Source organism: Anabrus simplex, chromosome 5, assembly GCF_040414725.1.
Source record: "Anabrus simplex isolate iqAnaSimp1 chromosome 5, ASM4041472v1, whole genome shotgun sequence".
Lineage (NCBI taxonomy): Eukaryota > Metazoa > Arthropoda > Insecta > Orthoptera > Tettigoniidae > Anabrus > Anabrus simplex.
In genome coordinates, this window is record NC_090269.1 from 28,043,960 (window position 1) to 28,068,498 (window position 24,539).

The 24,539-nt window shown below is 40.8% G+C and overlaps 1 protein-coding gene across 4 annotated transcripts in view; it reads right to left on the bottom strand.

Annotated features, from left to right (window-relative positions):
* Nucleotides 1–23,427, bottom strand: part of LOC136873692 (peptidoglycan-recognition protein LC) — a 330,607-nt gene extending 307,180 nt beyond the window's left edge. For all 4 annotated transcript variants that reach the window (XM_067146819.2, XM_067146818.2, XM_067146817.2 and 1 more), the window contains exon 1: nucleotides 22,916–23,427. In XM_067146819.2, the coding sequence (XP_067002920.2) occupies nucleotides 22,916–23,417 (502 nt within the window). In that variant the 5' untranslated portion in view covers nucleotides 23,418–23,427. The remainder of the gene's footprint in view (nucleotides 1–22,915) is intronic.
* Between the last annotated feature and the right edge of the window lie 1,112 nt (nucleotides 23,428–24,539).

Here is a 24,539-nt window from a genome sequence, read left to right on the forward strand (position 1 = left end):
TAACAATAATAATAATAATAATAATAATAATAATAATAATAATAATAATAATAATAATAATAATAATAATAATAATAATAATAATAATTGTACCGGTTGGTACACCTATACGCCGCACACTTGAATTTTCCGCCTTAAGTTACTCCTCTACAGCTGAAACTCTGAACTTTAAAACTGAACTAATTCTGTACCGGGCGGTACACCTCTACGCTGCAAAGTTAAATCTTCCGCCAATAAATCCTCCTCTACCGGAGAAACTGTGAATTTTTAGAACTGTATTAATTCATGAGTTTTCTCAGAAGAGGTCTCTACTATAAATTTTGAGATAACAAAGTTGTCTATACTGTGTGGATTTCAACGTGTTTTGTTTTCTATGGATCAAGAAGTGTGGACATTCGCTAACAGATGTCTCTACCCAAAAAACTATGATTAGGGCCTATGCATCCCGGTGCGAAGTGAAGGAAATTTTGTTGAAGAAATTTTGTATTTATAAGTTTTGGTCTTTACTAAATTTTGTTCTTTCATTTGTGGGTTGGCAATATTAAGCTTTCTTACCGCCTGTTTTGAACTTAGCCAATAAGTAATTTCTGTAATTAATTTTCCACCTATCAGAGGTTTCTTCTTCGAATTTCCATGTGTAACTCTTAGCTACCCAATAAAGTTGAGCGGGTGTGTCTTTATTATTCATGAAAGGTCTCGAATCTTCCACGAGGGTTTAAAAACTACTGATTTTCTTGGCTCTTCGCCACTTCAACAACATCTAGCTTAGTGTATGGGAGTATAGCAGGGGGCGGGTTGCGCCTCTTCCTTCGAGCAGCAGCTCTTCAGCAAAGGTAATGGCCTCTTAACATCTTTATTTCTTTCTTGGTCAGCAGTTTAACCCCCGGGGAAGGTTCGAAACCTTTTCAAGTATCCTACCTGTTTAAAATGTAACTTAGTGCCGGCTTATGTAAACATTTTCTTATTACTTTAAATGTAAATCAGGGATAGAGAGTGCTTTACCCTCTCGAGCTCCCCTTCATCTTGAATTTGAGGTGACTACGTTTTTGTAACCGTTCTTCTATTCCTTCTTGATGTGTTAAATTTACTCTGTATACGTGTCACCTCCATAGTATGGGAATAGCCCCTGCTTATCGGCCTAGCGCCACTTAGGTTTTAATAAGCTTCATGTAGGAGTGCAAGTTCACGCCTCCATTCATCTTGTTATTTTGGGGCCATTTAATTAATTTGTTCTTTTTCCACGAAGGCCCATTAGATTGGGTACGAGATACCCGTGTTTATATTTGTAAGTTGTGCCTTGATGGCAGTGGATTCTGAAGTCTAGGTAAAGCCTTTAATAGGCTTGGAAATTTGAGAGCGGCTCAGCTCTTTCTTGGGTTTTAAAAGTGCCTCCGGGAGGCTTGAGGTTGAAAGTGGGGAGCGAGTGCTCCAGGTAATGAGGGGTTTTCTGCCCTTTGGTAATTTGTGGTTGTTTCCTGAGGGCTCAGGAATTGTAACTTGGGGCACGAAGCCCAGAATTTGTAAAGACATCTTAACTTGTGCTTTATTTGTAAAACTTCTATCGTACCTGAATTTTCATTGTTATTTCACCTAGTGAAAAGTTGTTAAATTTTTGTTGTCTGTTGAAAATATAACCTTTATTTAAATTTTGAAATTCTTCTTTCGGACTTGTAGTTAGACCCATTCCAGCCCGCATCTTCTTTCGCCTCTGCTGATCCACCAAAACACGGTAACAATAATAATAATAATAATGTTACTGACTTTACGTCCCACTAACTACTTTTACGATTTTCGGACACGCCCAGGTGCCGGAATTTAGTCCCGTAGAGTTCTTTTATGTGCCAATAAGTCTACCGATACGAGGCTGACGTATTTCAGCACCTTTGAATACCACCGGACTGAGCCAGGACCGAACGTGTCAAGTTGGGGTCAGAAGGCCAGCGCCTCAACCGTCTGAGCCACTCAGCCCGGCCCTATTCATCTTAACGATACAATTGACTTATACATCTCGCACCTTAGGCAGTACAGGGCCACAAGTGCAAAATTATGCTTCTGAGATACGGTAATTGCAATGTAAGATTTTTAAAAAAATCTAGTAAATTCAGTTTTAACATATTATGTATTTTAGAATATATATTTTAAAATATTTGTAATGCATTATTATATTCATACATTCCAGTTTTTGCATTTGTCGCCCTGTTCTTCCCAAGGTGCGATGTATTGAAGAGGACCAAGATGTTGACGACATGTCATCATCAGATATTGCTAACTTATACACAAATCCTGTTCATAGCCTCCAGATTAGAGAAATACACATTTATTAAGTCATCTTTCGTCACTTTTGTATTTTAGGTCATTTAACACGTGTTTGTGTCATTTGTCAGTTATTTTTAATTGTTTGTTTTTCCTATTTGTGATTTTTAAGCATTTATCCATATTTTACGTCATCATCCAACTAGCTTTTCTATGTGCTAGAAACTTAACGTGGATGTTCATTTTCGAAAGTATGGAGTACGATTATCTTCAAAGGAAAGTTATTTTCCTTGCCAGATCATTTCCCTGTACTGACTACTTGGTGTCAAAACAGTTACGACCTACAAACAGACCACATCATATTTTGTTTCTACGGAAAACGGAGATTCCAAAACGAAGAACTGAGATAATCATGTAAAAGTTACAAAAAGTGGGAAAAGAAACCCACACCACATTGCGCAACAGCCCTGAAGGTCCTTGGCCTACCAAGCGACCGCTGCTCAGACAAAAGTCCTGCAGATTAGGAGGTGTCGTGTGGTCAGCACGACGAATCCTTTCGGCCGTTATTCTCGGCTATCTAGACCGGGGCCATTATCCTACCGTCAGATAGCTCCTCAATTGTAATCTACTAGGCTGAGTGGACCTCGAACCAGCCCTCATATCCAGGTAAAAATCCCTTATCTGGCCAGGAATCGAACCCGGGGCCTACGGGTAAGAGGCAAGCAGTTTACCGACCTCTGTTTTCATAATTGGTGTAATTCGGATAACTTAGAAAATCTGTAGTTGTTTTCGACATCAAGCAAATGTTCTTAAGCCGAGGGATAACCTGTTTTTAATGCTTGAGAACTTGTTTTGTAACTTATGTATTTGTATATTTATGTACTCTCTTCCCTCCTTCCTTCTTCCCTTCTCTGGCCTATCCCAGTCATTCTTGTGATCACTGGAGCCATCTAGGCTCGTTTAAAGTCTTTGCTGGGGGTTTGTAGCGAGTTTCCCCTCTTGAAACAGAGGATACTTCAGCTGAAAATTCTGCCCTGAGATCATCTAGCATTTGAACTTCGAGCATCTGGATAGAAATTCAGCAGCAAAATTACTGCGCAAACCACGCCCCTAACCGTTTTTTGTGCAATAGCACTGTTAAAACTTATTCATGAATTGAGCAATAGTGTTGTAGGTCTCGTTCCAGACAATCTGACACACTTTTCTGACGGCGTCTCCCTGAGAATCAATAAAAGGCTACTTACGGGACTCTAAGTAGTCTTTTCTTTCCTTTAGCCGTCTTTTCAACGTACATCCATATTACATAATATCTCTCCGTGTGCTTACCATTGCCCTGACTCTTTCAGTGACTACTTAACAAGGTAATATCCCGGGAGAGTAGTGAGAATGTGCTGGAACAAGAATAAAATAAAACCTTACCAGAGACCCCGCGCTGCTCGGCAGTATTCCTTATAAATAGGTCAGATAACTCGTCTTGATATGCCGTTCGCAATCATATTGTTTTGCCTCCCCGTTTTAATGGTTTTATCTGTGTCGGAGCGACGTAAAGCCCCTAGCAAAAAAAAAAAAATCAAGGAGGGAACTGAATTATTTACACAAGACAAACACTGAAGATGAGTATGAAGTTGATGATGATGATGCTTGTTGTTTAAAGGGGCCTAACATCGAAGGTCATCGGCCCTTATGAACCTTAAATAAGAAGCGCGTTATAGTTTGTCGCAGTTCATAGTCAGAATTCATCCATTCTGACGTCATCATGCCGTCCGTTTAGTAAAAATCTATCTGCAAGAACTCCTCCGACAAGGAAATCAACGTTAGCTCCCCTTTAAAGATCAGTCCAGTTGAAATGGAAGGAAATGTCATTATCAACCTAACCGAACCTAACCTCGTCTTGTCACGAATTTGGTACGGGTTGCAGACTTAGCCTTTGTGTATTCTTACTGACCACGCCATAAGTACGCGTAATATATTTGCTTGTGTGTGTATTATTACAGCGTGGTTTCACTTCAGTCCGGCAAATAATTGTAAATTTCAAGGACCGGGCGAGTTGGCCGTGCGCGTTGAGGCGCGCGGCTGTGAGCTTGCATCCGGAAGATAGTAGGTTCGAATCCCACTATCGGCAGCCCTGAAGATGGTTTTCCGTGGTTTCCCATTTTCACACCAGGCAAATGCTGGGGCTGTACCTTAATTAAGGCCACGGCCGCTTCCTTCCAACTCCTAGGCCTTTCCTATCCCATCGTCGCCATAAGACCTATCTGTGTCGGAGCGACGTAAAGCCCCTAGCAAAAAAAAAAAAATTCAAGGAGGGAACTGAATTATTTACACAAGACAAACACTGAAGATGAGTATATCAAAATACAGAAATATATAACATTTTACTGAGGGTGAGAGAGAGTGTTTATTTTCTTAATTCCTCATTGGGCGAGCCGACTTAATTATGAATCTCTTGACTGATCATTTACTTGGATAAGGGAACCTCCATTATTGATACTTACATTGAGGTTAGTTTTTTGATGGTTATGACTCGTGATTTCAATATGTAACTAGTTAAGTTGGCAGCAGTGAAAAGCCATTTAAAAAAAGGAGAGAATAGGGCGACGATATTTTTTTAGGGTATAGCTGAGTACTATACTTCGGTTTTTCCCGTCATCTTCCATTCCAGCAACACTCTCCAATATCATTTCATTTCATCTGCCAGTCATTAATCATTGCCCCAAAGGAGTGCGACAGGCTTCTACAGCCGGCACAATTCCTATCCTCAGCGCTAAGTAGGGGGTTCGTTCATTCCATTCCTCACCCGGTCGAATGACAGGAAACAGGCTGTGATTTTATTAAATCAATTGAGCTGCACGTTGTGTGTTCTTTCTCTAGTACCCAGATCACTTGTATCCTCGTGGAGTGATTTGATGTTGAATTCTGGGAGACCTTCGTAACCTTCTTTGTAGCGTTGTGCACCCGGCTCTCAGCAAAACATGGGATCGAACTGAGGCCAACCGCGGGAAAAATTAACATATTATGCAAACAGAATTAAGTTCGCGCCAGCAGATCCTCTATTCAGTCCACCTGGCACTCGGTAGTTCGTAGTAGTATTTATCCCTGCAGCAGATTTCGGACGTTACAATGGCAGGTAGATGTACTGTCCTGAATCTTCTTCAATGCAAATTTCAAGGGCGTGACGAATTTGGAAGTTGTATAAAAGCAATGCTGCCTGCTGTCATTTCTTGATGGATACAGTACTTTTGCATCCATCTCTTGGCACAGGCCAGAGTAAAGTGTAACTTCCACCCAAGTCCCAGTCAACATCCATGGCTGTGACAATATGGAAGCTGCTGGGGTATGGGTAGTGCTGAGTAATGACATTCGGAGCATGACTAGTGCATCTGGGTGTTATGAAAGGTGCTGCTCATAGGGTCAGTCGTGCTGCAATAGTACTTTCTTACCCAGTGAGGAAAGGGTTTTTTTTTTTTTTTTGCTAGGGGCTTTACGTCGCACCGACACAGATAGGTCTTATGGCGACGATGGGAGAGGAAAGGCCTAGGAGTTGGAAGGAAGCGGCCGTGGCCTTAATTAAGGTACAGCCCCAGCATTTGCCTGGTGTGAAAATGGGAAACCACGGAAAACCATTTTCAGGGCTGCCGATAGTGGGATTCGAACCTACTATCTCCCGGATGCAAGCTCACAGCCGCGCGCCTCTACAAGCACGGCCAACTCGCCCGGTCAGTGAGGAAAGCAATGGCAAACTACCTCACTCCTCTTCTTGCCTAGTACGCCTCAATTTGGTGCTGCCATTGGTTTTTGGGGTTTCCTTATAACCGCATAACCTTTGGTGGTGCTATTTGAGGATCCAACCAGCCTCTGGGCTGATGACCTAACAGACAGACAATGAAAGCAATGATGGTTTAACAACAGATCTTCAGCGAGGCCGATGGTATCTTCCGCAACTCGGAACACGTGCTACTTAGCTTCTCTACGTCATCAAGTAAACACATTCCTTGGGCATTTCCAGACTATGAAAGCAGTGACTTAACATCTCATCGTTTGCTCATAACTTTATGATGTTGAGAATATTCACTCTTAACCAATGATTGGAAGAGTATAAGAAAATAATCTAACTAAATTACAGTTACCTGGGAAATATTTTACTCAATTACAATTACAAATTACCTTACAGAACGCTAGTCTTAAGGAAAACACTGACACATTTTTCGGACGGAGCTGTAACAATAAAAAAGTTTGCAAGGAAAAGGTACTGTGTAGAGATGAGAAGAATGCAAGAATGAGGAATGTGGCCTGGAAGCACGAACTTCCTGTTCTGCCCAGACAGATCGGCTTTTATCTGCTCGTATCTGCTACACGAAAATATTGACTCACACTTTGCAGTTTGCTGGATTACAACTGATAAGAGCGAAGAGCTGCCAGTAGAAGATAATATAAAGTCGCCTGGATAGTAGCGGAGTTGCTATGGTAACCATTGCGTCACTGGCTCTGCTAGTGAAAACCCCTTCGCCCCGTGCTTCACCGGGCGTGTGCATTCTTCTGATCTCCCAACAGTACTTTGTGTGGGTTTTTTTTCTAATGTAGAAACATTAAGTGACTATTATCACTAGGTAAGACTAAACATGATAGCTTGGAATTTTCAAAACGGCTTTCCCCATAATTTGTATTTTACTTAATGACTTGAAGCATTCCTAATAATCTGCCATTTACATGACAAAGAAAATGATTGGTTCTTAAAATTCCCATCGCTAAGCTCAGACCTCTTTAGGGGAAAATACGTCTTAGCATTTACTGAAGTCTTTACCTTAACTCACTTATTTTATTTCGCAATCTGCTTAACGCCACGTCGACACAGCTCAGTCTTATGGGATAGGAAAGGTTTAGGAAGGGGAAGGAAGCGGCCGTGGCATTAAGATACAGCCCCAGTATTTGCCTGGTGTGAAAATGGGAAACCACGGAAAACATCTTCAGGGCTGCCAACGGTGGGGTTCGAACCCACTACCTCCCAAATGGAAACTCACACCTGCGCGCCCCCAACCGCCTGGCCAACTCGCCTGGTACGATGCACGTGAAACACCTCGAAGTTGGAGACCTACGGTTCCTTAAAAATGTGTCCAATCTACAGGCTGGGTGTTCACTATTTCAAAAGTTCACTGACAGTGCAAGAAAGGGAAAACTCAGAGCTAATATGCTACAACATTCTGAACGGGAGGGGAACCAATACACTGAAGCCACTAGAAATCTAGATGAAGAAATTAACAGATGCTTAACTGAGCTAAACGTAAATTATAAAACTGAGGATATAAAGAACAGGAACGGTGAGTATGAAACCAAGAAACTCAGAAATAAATTACGAGAATCTGAATTTTAGAAACGGTGCCGGTTGAGGAGCAAAGGTCAGGGAGTATGTCTGTACAAAGAGTTCCCTCCTGCAAACCGCTGGGTTAGAAATTACGATGGCCATTCTAGCACGAAGTCGAGAGACGCGTTGAAAATGGCATGTAACATTGCACCTGTAAGAACTGTATCGGGAAGGTCCCTTGACGGCAACCGCTGCAGAAGATGCAGTGAGACTGAAACATTACCTCACATCTTGAGTTCCTGTGACTTCGCTGAAGCTCTTCGAAACACCAGACTTCACATCAGGTCGTCCATAGCACAGACGCTCCGTGAGAAAGGATTTCAAGTGCATGAGGAAGCCCATGGCATCGGAGGAAATGACAGCACGAGAAAGTTAGAAACTATCGCCATTAATATATTAGACCCCACTGTAAGATTTGAAACGCACTCCCACCAACCAGACGAAGTAGACAGAGAAAAGAAGTCTATCTGTCTGCCTACAGTGCCGTATTATATGAATAAATACGAGCTGGACGACGTAGAAATGAGGGATCTCATGATCGTTGCGAGAAGGACAGTCCGTAAGAAGACAAAGGGCTGTTGAAGACCTTCAACATCAGTTCCAAGGAGTTCATTGACTGGAGGCTGAAAGCGCTCAGGAGTTCTCTTTTGATACTCAGACACCACTTATATTGAATAGGTGTTTTTTTATTAAATTATCCTTGATATCTATGCCTAACCACTTATATTAGCCAGACTGAGACATATTTACCGTAATTGTTTTATTTTTGAATGAAATTGTTTTTGTGTATTCTTTGTTTTAGGCAGCCTCCAAGTGGAGGAAGATTATGAAAATGAAAACACAATAATAACAACTGTTGATCTTTGAATTTATATACAGTACAGTACACTGAATTTCATACCTACTAAAAGTTTAAAAAAATCATTTACAGTATTTTATGTTTTATTTTGCATGTGCTCACCCTTTACAGCTTAGCGAAAAATTCAGTAAAAATAATTTTATTTTTCTACTTTTGTATGTGCTCATTCTGATTCCTATTCCTATGCATAACCCAAATAGAGTTTCAATCATTTCCGGTTGGTCATATCAATGCCTTGTACTGGCCGTAAACTAAAAAGCGCGCCAAGGCCGTCAGCTGATCGAGTGAGGCGAATGTTATGAGTTATACTTATGAATGTAATACATAGTCATCGAGAGCATTATTCGGATAATTGTGGCTGTTAAAAGACAAACTTCTGTCTTTAAGAATACAGCATGCCTGTTCTGTATATTTATCACATCAGGATCCACGTAAAATGCTCTTATACCGGGCGAGTTGACTGTGCGCGTAGAGGCGCGCGGCTGTGAGCTTGCATCCGGGAGATAGTAGGTTCGAATCCCACTATCGGCAGCCCTGAAGATGGTTTTCTGTGGTTTCCCATTTTCACACCGGGCAAATGCTGCGGCTGTACCTTAATTAAGGCCACGACCGCTTCCTTCTAACTCCTAGGCCTTTCCTATTCCATCGTCGCCATAAGACCTATCTGTGTCGGTGCGACGTAAAGCCCCTAGAAAAAATGCTCTTATTGAGATAATGAAACCTCATAGTTTAGGTTAGGAATGCCATTTTAACTTGGTGAGTAATGTTAACGGTTCTCGTGGAATTTATTTATTGATTTTTTATTGTATGGCACGATTTTGTGGAAATATATTCTAATGTGTTACGAATTTAAATAAATTGTCACAACGCCAAGAAGTTGTGGGAACCGCGACGTACCAAGTTACTTTAGACCAATATTATCATTTCCTTCGAATGAGGACAGGAGACATTTATGGAAGATGAAAATCCTAATCGGAAATCTAACTACTGCGATATATATAAGAGTATGTTTCACTAATTTCATCTAGCTGACGGTGAGTTCTGCTTTTGACTTTCTTCTTCTTATATATATTTAGTATAGCAGTTAGTTTTATTTTTGATACAGAACTAGTCTAAAAGAAATTCAGATGACCAGTAACCAAGTGAATCGTCCAATGTTTACGCTCCTTACACTAAGTGAGGCGTCGTTTGGCATTGACCTGCGTGGTGTGTGGCTTATGGGCAGCCGCTCGACCATGAAATCCAAGTTTTCTCACCTCCCGCCGAACTGTCATAGTACTTGGAGTGGATCCTGATACAGTTTGGAATTCCTGAGTGATGGCCTATTATACTTATAATTATATCGATATATCCATTACCACACAGAACTTTACCATCACGGCACCGAGCTGACTTTAAATTCTGAAGCATTTAAATTTATTATACCATCTAAGGAATGCTTATTAAGTTTCAACAAATCTTTCACCAAGAGATACAAATCAAGTGTGCTATCTACAACAAATGATATTTTAAGATTTCATAAGCAAAACTGGTATATTCCAAGAATATCAACAAGAGAAATATGGACAATTTAACTGTTTTATCTGTCTTATGACTTACAATTTTAACAAAATTTCGAAGATCTTATTTTAAATGTCAAAAATTTTAATGTGTCTTCCCAATTTTAATAATATTTATTTCTGATATATTAATGTTAATTTATTATTAGCTGATGATGTCCCTTAGCGGACGAAACATGTACTAGATGTAATAAATTATATATTGTATTGAATAGGTGGACCGCTTAGTTATAATATTTAAGTTTATCTTGTATATTCATTGATTGTTAACGTAAATGGTAATATTTTATGACGTACGTCAATGCTGTAATTTTGTTTGCTGTAGGCTGCCTGGGACACAACATTAGACTCTTCACGTTAGAGTGATGATTCGATATTTTTTATTTGGAAAAAATAACTCTCACTACTTTTACCATTAGAGTCAACAGTTCGTTCAGATGGTTTCCAGAATGAAAGGCATTCGGTCGAGCCGTGGTTTGTATCTTATTCTCTTCTTCCTGGTCATTTTCCCGATAGTAGGGTATTTTTACGTGTTCGGCGGCCGCCTATAGAAGGAGGCATAGAGCTAGTATACACTAGAGGTAGCATTGGCTCTGCAGTCGCGTGCGAAGTTGAACGAGGTCGCTGTTTGGCAAAAGCTGGATTGTTTGGCACTGTCAATACTGGAGTTTCTCGATAAATTTAAGTATTATACTCCTGCGTACCTAATGGCTGCAGAGGGAGGTGCATAAAGGGCAATGGCGCATCATTTCACAGATATGTTTATTTGAAATTCATTTTCATGCGAATAAAATAAAAATTTGTGTGACACTTAGGCTCCTTTCACACTACACGGTTTCGACCGCACGGCTCTTTGTCGTGGATATGTTGCTTTCACACTGCAACGGGTTTTTTGTCGTACGGTTTTTTTGCCGTGGGAAGCTCAGTGCATGTCTTGATGCTAGTCATACAAGAGAGTCATTTTAATAATAGGATGATTTCTTATTATTAGTAGTTTGTGGCTGAACATTAAACTGTGAAATTGTATCATAAGTATATATTTGTGAATCTGTATTATGTAATAATATACACTATATATATATTGAATATACTGAAAATACACTTAAGTTACCAAACACATTTTTTTTCTTTGTCTTAAATTAGATCAAAATCTGGTTGCATTTCTAAGTAAACTTCACGCCAGGCATTTCTTGGTCGCATTCCGATCTTTATAAATGCGGTAGCGTCGATTAGGGGAGCGAGGGGGTGCGGTCACCCCTGTCCCAATTTGTGGAGAAAACATTACATTATTATTCCATTTTAGGTGACTGAAACTAGGACTTATTTTAATTATTTAAAAAAGAAATTTGTACAAGCCCTGTTGTCTTATCAGATAAATCTTTCTTTTATTTTCTTTAATCATCAATACAATCATTAGCGGGAATACGCACAAAATGTAGTTGTATAGCGCCATACCAAGTAGTGGAGACTTCGCATGTCCTGTGAGGAAGAGTGGCAGGGGTATATTTTATTACCAAGGTCATGGACACCGAGGTATGATTCACTCCCTTGCCGCGCGCATTCGTCTATCTGGCAGTCTCTTTAGTGTGTTAGTCTCGTAGTGTGTAGTCAAATACTAAACGAATTTGAATTGTATTATCACGCCGTACTTCTGTTTAATTTTAGTGCCTGTGTAAAATTGTTCCTTTGATGTAAAGGTAAAAAAACAAAAAACTCCATAATAGACTGAAACCACAACCAAGTGTCATATTTCCACTTGTAATCACGCTTAGAAAACAGCTATGACAACGATTATGTTGATAATAATAATAATAACGTGCCACTAATTACTTTTACGGCTTTCGGAGACGTGGAGGTGCCGAAATTTTGTCCCATGGGAGTTCTTTTGCATGCCGACATATTTCCGACAAGGCTAACATATTTGAGCACCAAATTATCACCGGTCTGAGCTAGGATCGAACCTGCCAAATAGTGTTCAGAAAGCCAGCGCCTTAACCGTCGATGACTATATTTTGTCTACTTTGCTCCAAAAACTCGCCAACGTTTTTTTTTTTAGGACTAATAACTCGCTCATTCGCTTCGTACGAGAGAGAATGTTTTCTGTCGTTGGGCAGAATTATGCCGAAGTCCTGTCCATTTATTACATTTACACAACAGATAGTGAAATATACATACCCCCATTCCGAAAACATGTTGTTAGAATACTTAATATGAACAGTGTAATCTTCTTAACTGTTTGACTAAATTTACAAACATATAAATTTGCATTTAACTTGTAAAATCTGAATATCTGCATTTATAATGGAAATTATGAAAATTAACATTCATTAAATAAAATACACACTCGTCGAACCTTGTACTCACACTTACTTGTTACCTGCTTACTTACACATACGTTATTTGAAGGGCGCCAGCTGTCACTCAGCACAGCAATAATAGAATGAGACTCTTGACTATCTCTAGGGTGTGGGGTAATAAGCTTACTTTTGACAACATACCATATAAGTTCTGGGAAAAGGAGATTGGCGTTCGGTTTCCCCATTAATTTTGAGGTTAAGATATTTTACTGTTAATGAAATAAAACTATGAATTCGTTTGATAGAACAAAATATATTCTTTAAATAATATATCAAAAATAGTCAGTCTTGTTGCGATAAAACAGATGAGAATATGAAATTATGACATTGCAACTGAAAGAAACTAGGCATGAATTTGAATTCTTCTTGACCGGACATTTAACAATTTATACGAAATATTTCCCTCACTGATTCACTTGACTGTACCTTCAACACTTTTAGTGTAATTACGACGTATTCCTTTGATCTGGTGTTTACTGTAGATGTGTCACGCCTAACTTGGTGATACATCCTTGTGGCTGCTTCTTCTCCATATCATCTGACTTCTTTGTAAGTCAATATGGTATGACCTCTTGGCAGCTCCAGGGTTGCCCTCTCTGACTCCATGGTAAGCCCTTGCGTCCGTGTCTTCAACTGAGTGAGCGACCAACCTTGTCCTCACTCTCTCAATGACCAATAATTAATGGCTCACTGAGTCTTCTCCATCTCTCGTTCACACTTGTTGGCCGACCGACTGAGGCTTCTTGATCTAGTAGACTTCTTCACTGTACTGCATCCGTATAAGTAATGACTGACGCTACAATATGCATCCACCTTATATAGACGTTGGTTGACCCAGCTACGTAATCTCCAGAAATAACCATGACATACTCCCACAACGCGGCAAATATTACATACAGTGGTGAAATAGCCCTGCGGCGGCCGACTCGCTGAGCGCATATCTAAATAAATACAATGACATAGCCATGGCGCGGCGATGACTTGGCAGAATCGCCACTAATCTTGCACAATGTCCCAACGTCACACCCAATCTCTGATATATACAACAATTCTCACTGTACAGGTATTGAGTGTTATACTACACATACGAATATATGTATACATCTAAGTACAATCTTGCAAGCAACAGGCAATTGCAAAATCGAATTGAATAAAACGGATAATTACAATAATAGTAACAATATCACAGATAAAATAATAATAATACTGACATAATAATAATAATAATAATAATACTAATAATAAAATACAGATATCATCTTGTAACGGGATTTGAACCGTTACAACAGTAAATTTATTTTGTTTACTTAACAGCAATTGAGCACCGACATCTCTTATCAAGCATTTGTCCTGTATTTCTTCTTTTTGAGCTTTATTCCTACTGGAGAGAAGCGCTGGAAGAATACTGTAGTCTCTGAGAATGTTTACATGTAAGAATTACTTAAAACAATATCATTATACACACAGTTTTAAAAGTCCCCTATTTACATTGACTACAGCGAAGTGAGCTTTATTGCCAAACAGCTGAGATTTCAACATGCTCCGCTCGCTGCAGTGGTTCTCTCGTAGACGGTGGCGCCGCTACTACCTCTAGTGTATTATTTACTAACTCTATGGAAAGAGGGATCGGCTACAGTACCGGTCAGAAGTTTAGGACCACGTAAAGAAATTACAAAATGTCATCTAGAACCTAAAATTGTGCCACGAGACGTCTGTAGTTTTCTTTCTGAGCTCTCACATCTAATAGGATATATGTCGCTTGATTTCATTGAGTTAGTCCAAATACTGTGGAAGTTAAGAATTTTTAACTTTTGGAAGGTTACGCCAAAAGATAAAAAATTTTGGTAATATAATGTACTGTATAGCCTACTGTAATTGGTTGCAAGTATCACCACCAAGATCTTCTTGTAGACTTGGCGATAGGCGGGGGCCATTTTAGTATAAATATAAAAATTCCAAAAATATGCAGCATGGTATTTTTTTGCATGTTTTATTTTTTCAAACCAGGGCCAAATGGTTGATTTTTCTTTGCCTTTGTCATGTATGGCCCAAAGTGTTAGGACGAGCTATCGGCATGAAACTTATCTGCCCTAATATTTTCATTTGCACTCTGCAGATGGCATCCAAGAACACATTTCTGATGACGATAGCTCACACTGAGACCTATGACAAGAACAAGGAAAAACTGACCATTTTAGAGCTGATTTGAAACAAAAAATAAATGCACAAAAGTCGGTACCGCATTTTTTCGGAATTTTTCTATTTATACCAAAATGACCCTCAACTATTGCTAAGTCTATAAAATAATCTTGGTGGCGATACTTGAAATCAATTAGATTATACAGTATATAATATTTTCAAAAATGTTGACTTTCTGATGTGACCTTCCAACAGTTAAAAATGTATAACTTATACAATACTTGGCGTAAATCACTGAAATCAGGCGACGTATATCATATTAGATACGAGAGCTCAGGAAAAAAAATACAGAGGTCTAGTAGCACAATTTTAGGTTCTAGATGGAATTTCAAGATTCTTTAATGTGGTCCTAAACTTTTGACTGGTACTATAAGTGAAGCTAACTGCTCATCACTAGATCTTCACTTGCATCTCACTAGATCCTCGCTTGCATCTCACTAGATCCTCACTTGCTCCTCCACTTGCTCCTCACTTGCACTTCAGCCTGTACCCCAATTTGCACCTCAGCCTTGCACCTCAATAGCAGCCTGATTATTATTGTGATCGGCAATTGATGCGGATTTGGTGTAGGTTTTATGGGCAGATACCCTTCCTGACGCCAACCTTATGTGGAAGGATGTGTTCACTGTTGCGTGTTCTGTGTTGTTAGTGTGGAATGATGAAGAGGCATGTATAAAGAACACACACAACAAAAGGACTTCACCATACGGGTGAGAATCGAACTTCGGGTCCCCTGAACCGAAGAACAATACTGTGACCATTCACACAAGGAATAGAACCGTGGTTTTGGCAACTATTAATTATTTTAGTGGTTTAGAGGTCACCGGAGGACTGCCAAGCAGAGATGGTAGCCTAGGTGTGCTCGGCGCACAGGGAAAGACCCTCGCAGGAAGTCAAGACATTTAGAAATACGATTTCTACTTCTGGACAGGCACATACGTTGTTCTAAAGTTTACTAAACCATCAACAGAAATGATCTACCGGGTTAATTTTTAGGGGCAAAACCGGCCGAGTATACAGCCAACTGCCGAGGTTACGGATAGTAGAAACCTTCACCTTCTTCGCCTCCAAGGGCCTTCATGGCCTGTACGGAGATCACAATGCTTCACTTTACTTGGAGGAAATATTTTGGGCATCAGTCTCATGTAATGATGTGTAGAATTTGAAGTCGTCTGTGCAGCTTTATTTACTTTGGTCTGTGTAAATTTGAATAATCAGTTGATAGATTCGAATCCTAGCATCGGCAGCCCAGAAGATCCCGTTCTTGTTGGAACAAACCTATTGTCTTATATAGCCTCCCATTTTCAAACCGGATGATTAACCTTAATGAATGCCACGGTCCCTACCTACCGGACTTAACCCTTTCCCATGTCAGCGTCGCCATAAATCGTTACATAGGTAGCGAAAGAAAAATAAAGTATTACATTTCCCTTTGGGAAAATTAAATTATTTTCTTATAAATAATATTGTATTGGGTCCGCTGTCTGTAATGTCATTTATTTCGCCATGTTATGATATATTTATCCGTTTTGGGTTAACTCAAGATCGTATCAAGAGCTTTTAGCTTTCGTGTCTGTTTGTATGTTTGTTCCAGCATCACGGGTAAACGGCTGAATAGATCTCGGCCAAATTTCATATTTAGAGTCTGCTCATCTAGGAGCAGGTTTCGATATGCGTATCATTTAAAATCACTGAATACACTAGGGTTTTATAGGACGATCAGACGAATGTTTTTCTATTTTCTCTTACACTATTGATTATTTCTCGACCAAACTTCATATTTAGAGTCTACTCATCTAGAAGCAGGTTTCGGTATGCATATTATTAAAAAAACACTAAACAGACTGGAAATTTACATCAAGACCAGAAGAATTTATTTCAATTTTGTCTTACACTATTGATTATATCTCGACCAAACTTCATATTTAGATTATAATTATCCAAGGGCAGATTTCGATATGCATATACTTTACAAATCACTGAATAGACTGGGGGTTTATAGGAAGACCAGAAGGGTTGTTTTCGATTTTCTCTTACGCTGTTGATTATATCTCCACCATCTGCTGGAATAAAACAGAATGTCAAAATTGACACACAGGCAGCCTAAATGACGTCGAACAGGATTGCCTAGGCATGGTACTTAACGTCATTTAATTATTATTATTATTATTATTATTATTATTATTATTATTATGCAAATGCTGGGGATGTACCTTAATTAACGCCACGGCCGCTATCTACCTAATATTTGCGTCCTTGCGTCACCGAAAACTTTCGATGTGTTACTGTAACGTTAAACCACTAGCAAAAAGAAAAAGCTTTCCCCATCCACATTCATCCCATTTCGGGCCTCGGCTTGCCAAGGTGACTGCTGCCCAGCAAGAAATTGGAGTACCCCGTTGTCAGCGGAACGATATCCCCAACTGTATTGCTTGATTTTCGTGACCGGGCCCACTGCCTCTCATATGAACAGCTCATCAGTTGGTACCACACGGCTGAGTAAAACTCTGATCCAGCCACCACAATCATTCCCCACACTCGTCGGAAATAGAACCGGGACCTTTAGGTAAGAGACATGCATACTGCCCCACGCTGCATGCCCTCCTTTTATCATGCAAATTCAATAATTTTTACTCATTATTCATAACTAAATCCCGAATTTACAGATCTGGTAAAATATACGGTGAACGGTCTCTGCACTTAAGGAATGGTGATGCTGACCGACTGTTATGGGACTCGATACAGCAATATCGGTCACAAGAGGTAAGCTGTACCAAACACCAAGCAATTTGAAGAACTCTCATATTCTGGGAGAAGTGAGAATAAACCAGGGGAAGAATCACATTCAGAAGATCGACTGAAAATTATTGTCATCTATCGAGCGAGTCGCTATGCGGTTTGAGTCACGTAGTGAGCTTGCATTCGGAAGATGGTGGATTCGAACCCCACTGTCTGCAGCCCTGAAGACCTGGCGAGCTGGCCGTGCGGTTAGGGGCGCGCGACTGTGAGCTTGCATCCGGGAGAACCTCACTGTCGGCAGCCCTGAAGATGGTTTTCCGTGGTTTCCCATTTTCACACGGCCGCTTCCTTCCCCTGTGCCAGTGCGACGTAAAGCAAATTGCATATATATATTGCAGTCCTGAAGATGGTTTTCCGTGGTTTCCCATTTTCACACCAGGTAAATACTGGGGGCCAGGGGCGTAACGAATGTGACAGGCGCCCGCCTGCAAAATAAAAATGCATGCCCCCTCAAATAAAACGTAAAACCTATGAATATAGCAGGTAGATTAATGCAACATATTTTCAAGTTATATGAACAAAGGGATTATTCGTTATTGAAAGATTATTATTAAATCATGTTTAATAGTTTTTGACTGCCTCCGTGCTTTAACAGCTGAGCTGCTGAACGGCCAACCATGCACCACTTAACGTCTAACTTCAATTGGTTTCGTTTTTCAATAACTACAGAACTATACTCCGTAACCTATACCGATGTATCGGTTATAATAAAGTATTCGATTACAACACAGAAAACTATTCAAATAAAGTTTGATAAACCGCACAACAGATAAGCCTATCACTAACTTCACGCAAAGAGCGCGTTTTCCCCTTTCAGTTGCGTCTTTATTGCGGACAACGCATTAATAGTCTCGATGTGCCTCGATTGCAGGCACTATTTCCTACAGTTTAGCTTTCGTGAAATAAAGCATCTATACTGCACTTGTATTACTAGTGCAAGTGCGTAAAAGTTAATTGTTAGCGCCAGCCGGGACTGCGTGCCTCCCGCCCCCCCCCCCCCCCTTTAGAGCACCTCGCTTATTTTGCTTTTTTTTAGTAGGCCTGGCGTTTTGCTCAATTTGGAAAAAAAATGAATTTTAGTCACAAATAATAGCCTAAATATAATGTATTTTAACATATTTTCACCTAAGGTTAAACTTATTCAGAGTTGAAACTTAATAGAGCGGTAAACATATTATTAAAATCTGTTAAAATTAAGTTCTGTTACATACTTTTAGTAAATAATTTTACTTCGCATTTCTTCGTTTTCAAACAAATCCATGTGGTAACATCATTTCATTAATGTAACTATAACCATGCAATGAAGCACATGGCTTCACTTTCTCAGTCTCAATAACTTCCATAATAGCGCAACAACGATAAAAGAGCAGAAACAAGCAAACGAACTCAACACAGTGGTAGAGCTAACGTTGTGTATGACGACTAGAGTAGAACTGGATTGGTAAGACGGGTGGAAGAGGTTTTGTGTCCGCAATCGAGACTATTAATGGGGTAATGAAATGAAATGGCGTATGGCTTTTAGTGCCGGAAGTGTCCGAGGACATGTTCGGCTCGCAAGGTGCAGGTCTTTCGATTTGACTCCCGTAGGCGACCTGCTCGTCATGATGAGGATGAAATGAGGATGAAGACGACACGTACACCCAGTCCCCGTGCCAGAGAAATTAACCAATGATGGTTAAAATTTCCGACCCTGTCAGGAATCGAACCCGGGACCCCTGTGACCAAAGGCCAGCTCAATAACCATTTAGCCATGGAGCCGGACATTAATGGGGTGTCCGCAATCAACACACACCCGTTCGAAACTGAGTTGACTTAATGTTACTACACACACTGTTGTCGAATTACTGTGATAAATGTTGTGCAAAATATGTGCATAATACGATCTCAGGTGCGCTACACAAGAAGAATGTATAATTTTCTAATTAAAATATGATATATTGGTGTTAATTTTCACGGCTGCAATTATTTTTAAATAATTCGGCGCGGGTCTTTTTTGACGAACGTGTAAGGGTGTTGCGAGAGGCGGCAAGGACAAGTACTTTTTACAGCTGAGCTGTGTTATACTCAGCACAACAAACTGCTATTAGATGCAATCAAGTGTCAATTCCTCTACATACACAATGTAAAAGAAAAACACTATTTCAACTTATTCTACAAAACCTTCCTGGCCATTTCCGTGCAGAATGACATTAGGCTAGGCCCCTTAAAGACCCGGGCCCGCCTGTATTGCAGGCCCTAATGTTGCGCCCTTGCTAGGGGGCTGTACCTTAATTAACGCTACGTTCGCCTCCTTCCCATTCCTACCCCATCGTCGCCATAGGACCTATCTGTGTCGGTGCGACGTAAAACAAATTGTAAAAACAAGAATCACTGCCATCTGACTGGCACAGTCAGTCAGTTCTTACTTGTTGTCTTTCTGATCCTAGATAGTGAAAATGATTCCAAATGAAATTGGAGGCTTTGTGACATTGGTTTCCGGAACGTTAAGTAACACCAACGGGACGAAATTCCAATACCGAGCAATGTCTTAAAAATCTGTAACAATTGAAGGGACATTATTATTATTCCTGGTCCTGTTTCAAAGCAGACTCTTCTGATTTTACATTAAGTACTATGGCCAATACATAACCACGCCATAACTGAGTTTTCCTTTTAGAAAGCCAGCTTAATTCAGATGATGATGATATGTAAGCAGTCATCGATTCTGTTCCAATTATTTGAGTAACGAAACCACTCGAAGTATTAATTGGTGGAACAGCATCTCGAAACACGCCTGTATAAACATCCTTCCTCCTTAACTCATAAATCAAATATACATTATTATATTATTTTTATTTTAACAATTTTGCTTTATGTCGCGTCGACACAGATAGGATCTATGGTGACGATGGGATAGGAAATATTAGGATTGGGAGTGGGAAGGGAGCGGCCATGGCCTTAATTAAGGTAGAGTCCCCGCATTTGCCTGGTGTGAAAATGGGAAACCACGGAAAACCACTTTCAGGGCTGCCGATAGTGGGGTTCAAACCCACTATCTCCCAAATGCAAGTTCACAGCTGTGCCCCCATAACCACAGGGCCAACTCACTCGGTTAATGTACATATTTATTTCCCATCCAAGCAATAGGCCTACACCTATTTCTAAGGGAAGTGAACCTGGCTCTTATCCGGGTGCTTCGGGTTCGATTCTCACTCAGGTCAGGTTTTTTATAACCTGGATCTGAGCGCTGGTTCGAGGTTCACTCAGAATACGTGATTACAACTGAGGAGTTATCTGACGGTGAAATAGTGGTTCTGGTGTAGAAATCCAAGAATTATGGTCGAGAGGACTCGCGCTGACCACGTGTCACCTCATAACCAGCAGGCCTTAGAACATGGTAGGGCAAGGTCCATCAGGGCTGTGGTGTCATGGGACATTATTATTATTATTATTATTATTATTATTATTATTATTAACCACCCTGATCTGAAATCAAACTACGCATCATAATACAGTATTATGTTATTGTTTTTACGTCCCACTAGCAACTTTTACCGTTTTAGTGGTCGCCGAGGTGATAGAACTTTCCCCCACAGGATTTCTTGCACGTGCTGATAAATTTGCATTCCTTTCAAATACCACCGGACTGAGCCACGATTGAACCTGTCAACTTGAGCTCAAAAAGCCAGCACTCTACCGTCTGAGCCATTAAACCTGATTCTGAAGAGGAATATTGCCTTCCTAGTAACCTAGTAACAATCAACAAAGAAAACTGTATGATGGTGGTGATTATTGTTTTAAGAGGAAGTACAACTTGGCAACCATCCTCTATTAATATTAATCAGACGAAAATCATGGAAGGGCTTCGACACTTCGAAAAATGAAGGTATAGGCCAAAGACAAGGGCCACGAACAGTAGCGTAGTCAGGATCGACCGACTGGAGGAGGGGGCGGGGGGTTATGGTTACAAAATTACGATAGAACATAATTAAGGTGCTTGTGAGCATTCACAAGTGTCATAAGGACACCGATACAAGTAACTTGTGTTGATATTCAGATTTCAGTACCGGTACATTACATCTTAAATTAAAATCATCATCATCATCATCATCTGTTTACCCTCCAGGTTCGGTTTTTCCCTCGGACTTAGCGAGGGATCCCACCTCTACCGCCTCAAGGGCAGTGTCCTGGAGCTTCAGACTCTTGGTCGGGAAATACAACTGGGGAGTATGACCAGTACCTCGCCCAGGCGGCCTCACCTGCTATGCTGAACAGGGGCCTTGGAAGGGATAGGCAAGGAAGAGGGAAGGAAGCGGCCGTGGCCTTAAGTTAGGTACCATCCCGGCATTCGCCTGGAGGAGAAGTGGGAAACCACGGAAAACCACTTCCAGGATGGCTGAGGTGGGAATCGAACCCACCTCTACTCAGTTGACCTCCCGAGGCTGAGTGGACCCCGTTCCAGCCCTCGTACCACTTTTCAAATTTTCGTGGCAGAGCCGGGAAACGAACCCGGACCTCCGGGAGTGGCAGCTAATCACGCTAACCACTACACCACAGAGGCGGCTCTTAAATTAAAATAGAGAACAAAAATAATATGGTCAACGTGAACAGGTTTATGGCGAACGATATGTTCAGATTACAATCTAAAATTCAACGTTTGAGGCTTCTTAGAAAATAGATTCAAGAAATCTGTTGGTTTTACTATTTTGTCTCTATGAATATTCAAAAGAGCCAACCCATTGAGTCGACTTTCACTTGTTTATTGTCAGTTTATGCTTATTTCCTTTTGTAAAAATTCCATGGGGAGGGGGTTTCTAACCCCCCGTTCGCCACGCCCCTGATCACGAAGGGCGTGAAAATAAAGACTCCCTAGGCCTCGACACCTAATACCATCGGGATCGGGAAAGAACAAGAGTTGACCAAGGAAGGTCGGATGGGACAGATGAAAGTGAGGAGCCTGGCACAAGTAAGTGGAAGAAATGACAGGACTCAGCTTAGGGCCCATTTAGTCGCTTCTTCCGACAGGCAGGGAATACCGTGGAAGTTATTCTACCGCCCCCACCTACAGGGAAAGACATGAAAGTAGCAAGAATGATTGCTGGCACAAACAGGTGGGTACAATGGCAGGAGGGTACTCGGAATGAGGAGATCAAGGCTAATTTAGGAATTAACTCGATGAATGAAGCTGTACGCATAAACCGGCTTCGGTGGTGGGGTCATGCGAGGCGAATGGAGGAGGATAGGTTACCTAGGAGAATAATGGATTCTGCTATGGAGGGTAAGAGAAGTAGAGGGAGACCAAGACGACGATGGTTGACTCGGTTTCTAACGATTTAAAGATAAGAGGTACAGAACTAAATGAAGCCACAACACTAGTTGCAAATCGAGGATTGTGGCGACGTTTAGTAAATTCACAGAGGCTTGCAGACTGAACGCTGAAACGCATAACAGTCTATAATGATAATGTATGTATGTATGTATGTATGTATGTATGTATGTATGTATGTATGTATGTTACATTATAAATAAATTGTTCTTGCAAAGTACTCACTCTTAACAGGATCCAAAGGTACTGGAAAGGCGTTGCCGTTCGATTTATGATCCTCCAGGCGCGAAGAGGAGGCTGAAGGTGGGACTGCTGTCACCTCGGTGGAAGGGGTGGCTCCGAGCTGATCGGAGTTCGGTAAACTAAAGGGGTGGGGTCTTGAATTCGCATTAGGACTCGTTGCAGATTCATCGACACTCGTTGCATACACGAACTGTTTAATGGTAACAGGTCCATTGTAAAACGTTTTATTCCCAAAATGCACATCAGTCGAATTATTCACTGCGATATTACCGAAACTTGGCACTTCACCTTTTTTCGCTACAGCTAAAGCTAAAGCTTGACCCGGAGAATCTGTTGTGATATCCTCGTCCCCGCCATAACTTGTTGACACTGTGTCACTGTCACTATCACATTCACTATCGCCTGCCTCTTCTTCCGCCTCATTATCCAAATTCACCACCGCACCTTCTACTACACCGTCACCTTGGTGTCGCCAGTCACCCATTCCCGCACCCGGCGCATAGCCAACTGAACTGACAGCTCGAATCATGCATGCAATTCCAAGGCCGCCTGTTGCCTTGCCTCACGCGGTATGGTGACCGACGGTGCTGCCATCTGGAAATAAACATTAATTGCAGCACTACGCTACTGAACGTCATTGGGTTTTTCCATCATTGTTATGCGCCAATAGCCCGTCTCTCAGTTAGTTTCGTAGAAGCCATGACTGCCAGGAATCGATTTATTAACATGGGTATGTTTTATGGGTTGGAAGCTGTCTCCTCGACACCGTTGTAACCATGGCAACCATTGTTCGTCTATGTATACTCTGTCAGTAGAGTCATCTTCTCACTATGCGCTTTCTCGCTATAATAATAATAATAATAATAATAATAATAATAATAATAATAATAATAATAATAATAATAATAATAATAATAATGGCGTATGGCCTCCAGAGAGATCTGGTGCAGATCTTTCGAATTGACGCCTAAAGGTGGCCTTGCTCGTCTATGAGGATGGGACCCTACTTATGAAGACGGCACACATACCCAGTTCTCGAGCCATAGGAAAAAACCAATTAACGTTAAAATCCCCTGCCCCGCCGGGAATCGAACCTGGCACCCCTTGAGCCAAGGGCCAGCACGCTAACCATTTAGCCATGAAGCCGGACTCCTTGTAACCCGGAGCTTCAGAAAATTATCATATGAACTGAACCACTTTCTATTCGTCAGTTCAGAATGAAAATCGTTGAACTGGCAGGAAAACGAACCTAGGGCCTTGGAATAAGAAACAGACACCTCAACACCAAAGGGCTACCCACTACTAATACTAATAATAATAAGAAGTGTACCGGGAGGTACACCTCTACTCCGCTCATTCAAACTCAGCGCCTAAATAAACTCCTCTATCGATCAAAAGGTGAAAATGATACTATATGAAGTTGGAACTTTAATCAGAAGATGTCACCACTGAAATATTAAGTAATTGCGTTATTGTGAAGTTTCCTAAACTGATTGAATTTCTCCTTGTTTTGTTTTGCTATACATCAAGAAGTTTGGACAATTTTCCACAGATGACAATACCAAAGACAAACTCTGATCATGCACTCTGGTGCAAGGTGTAAGAA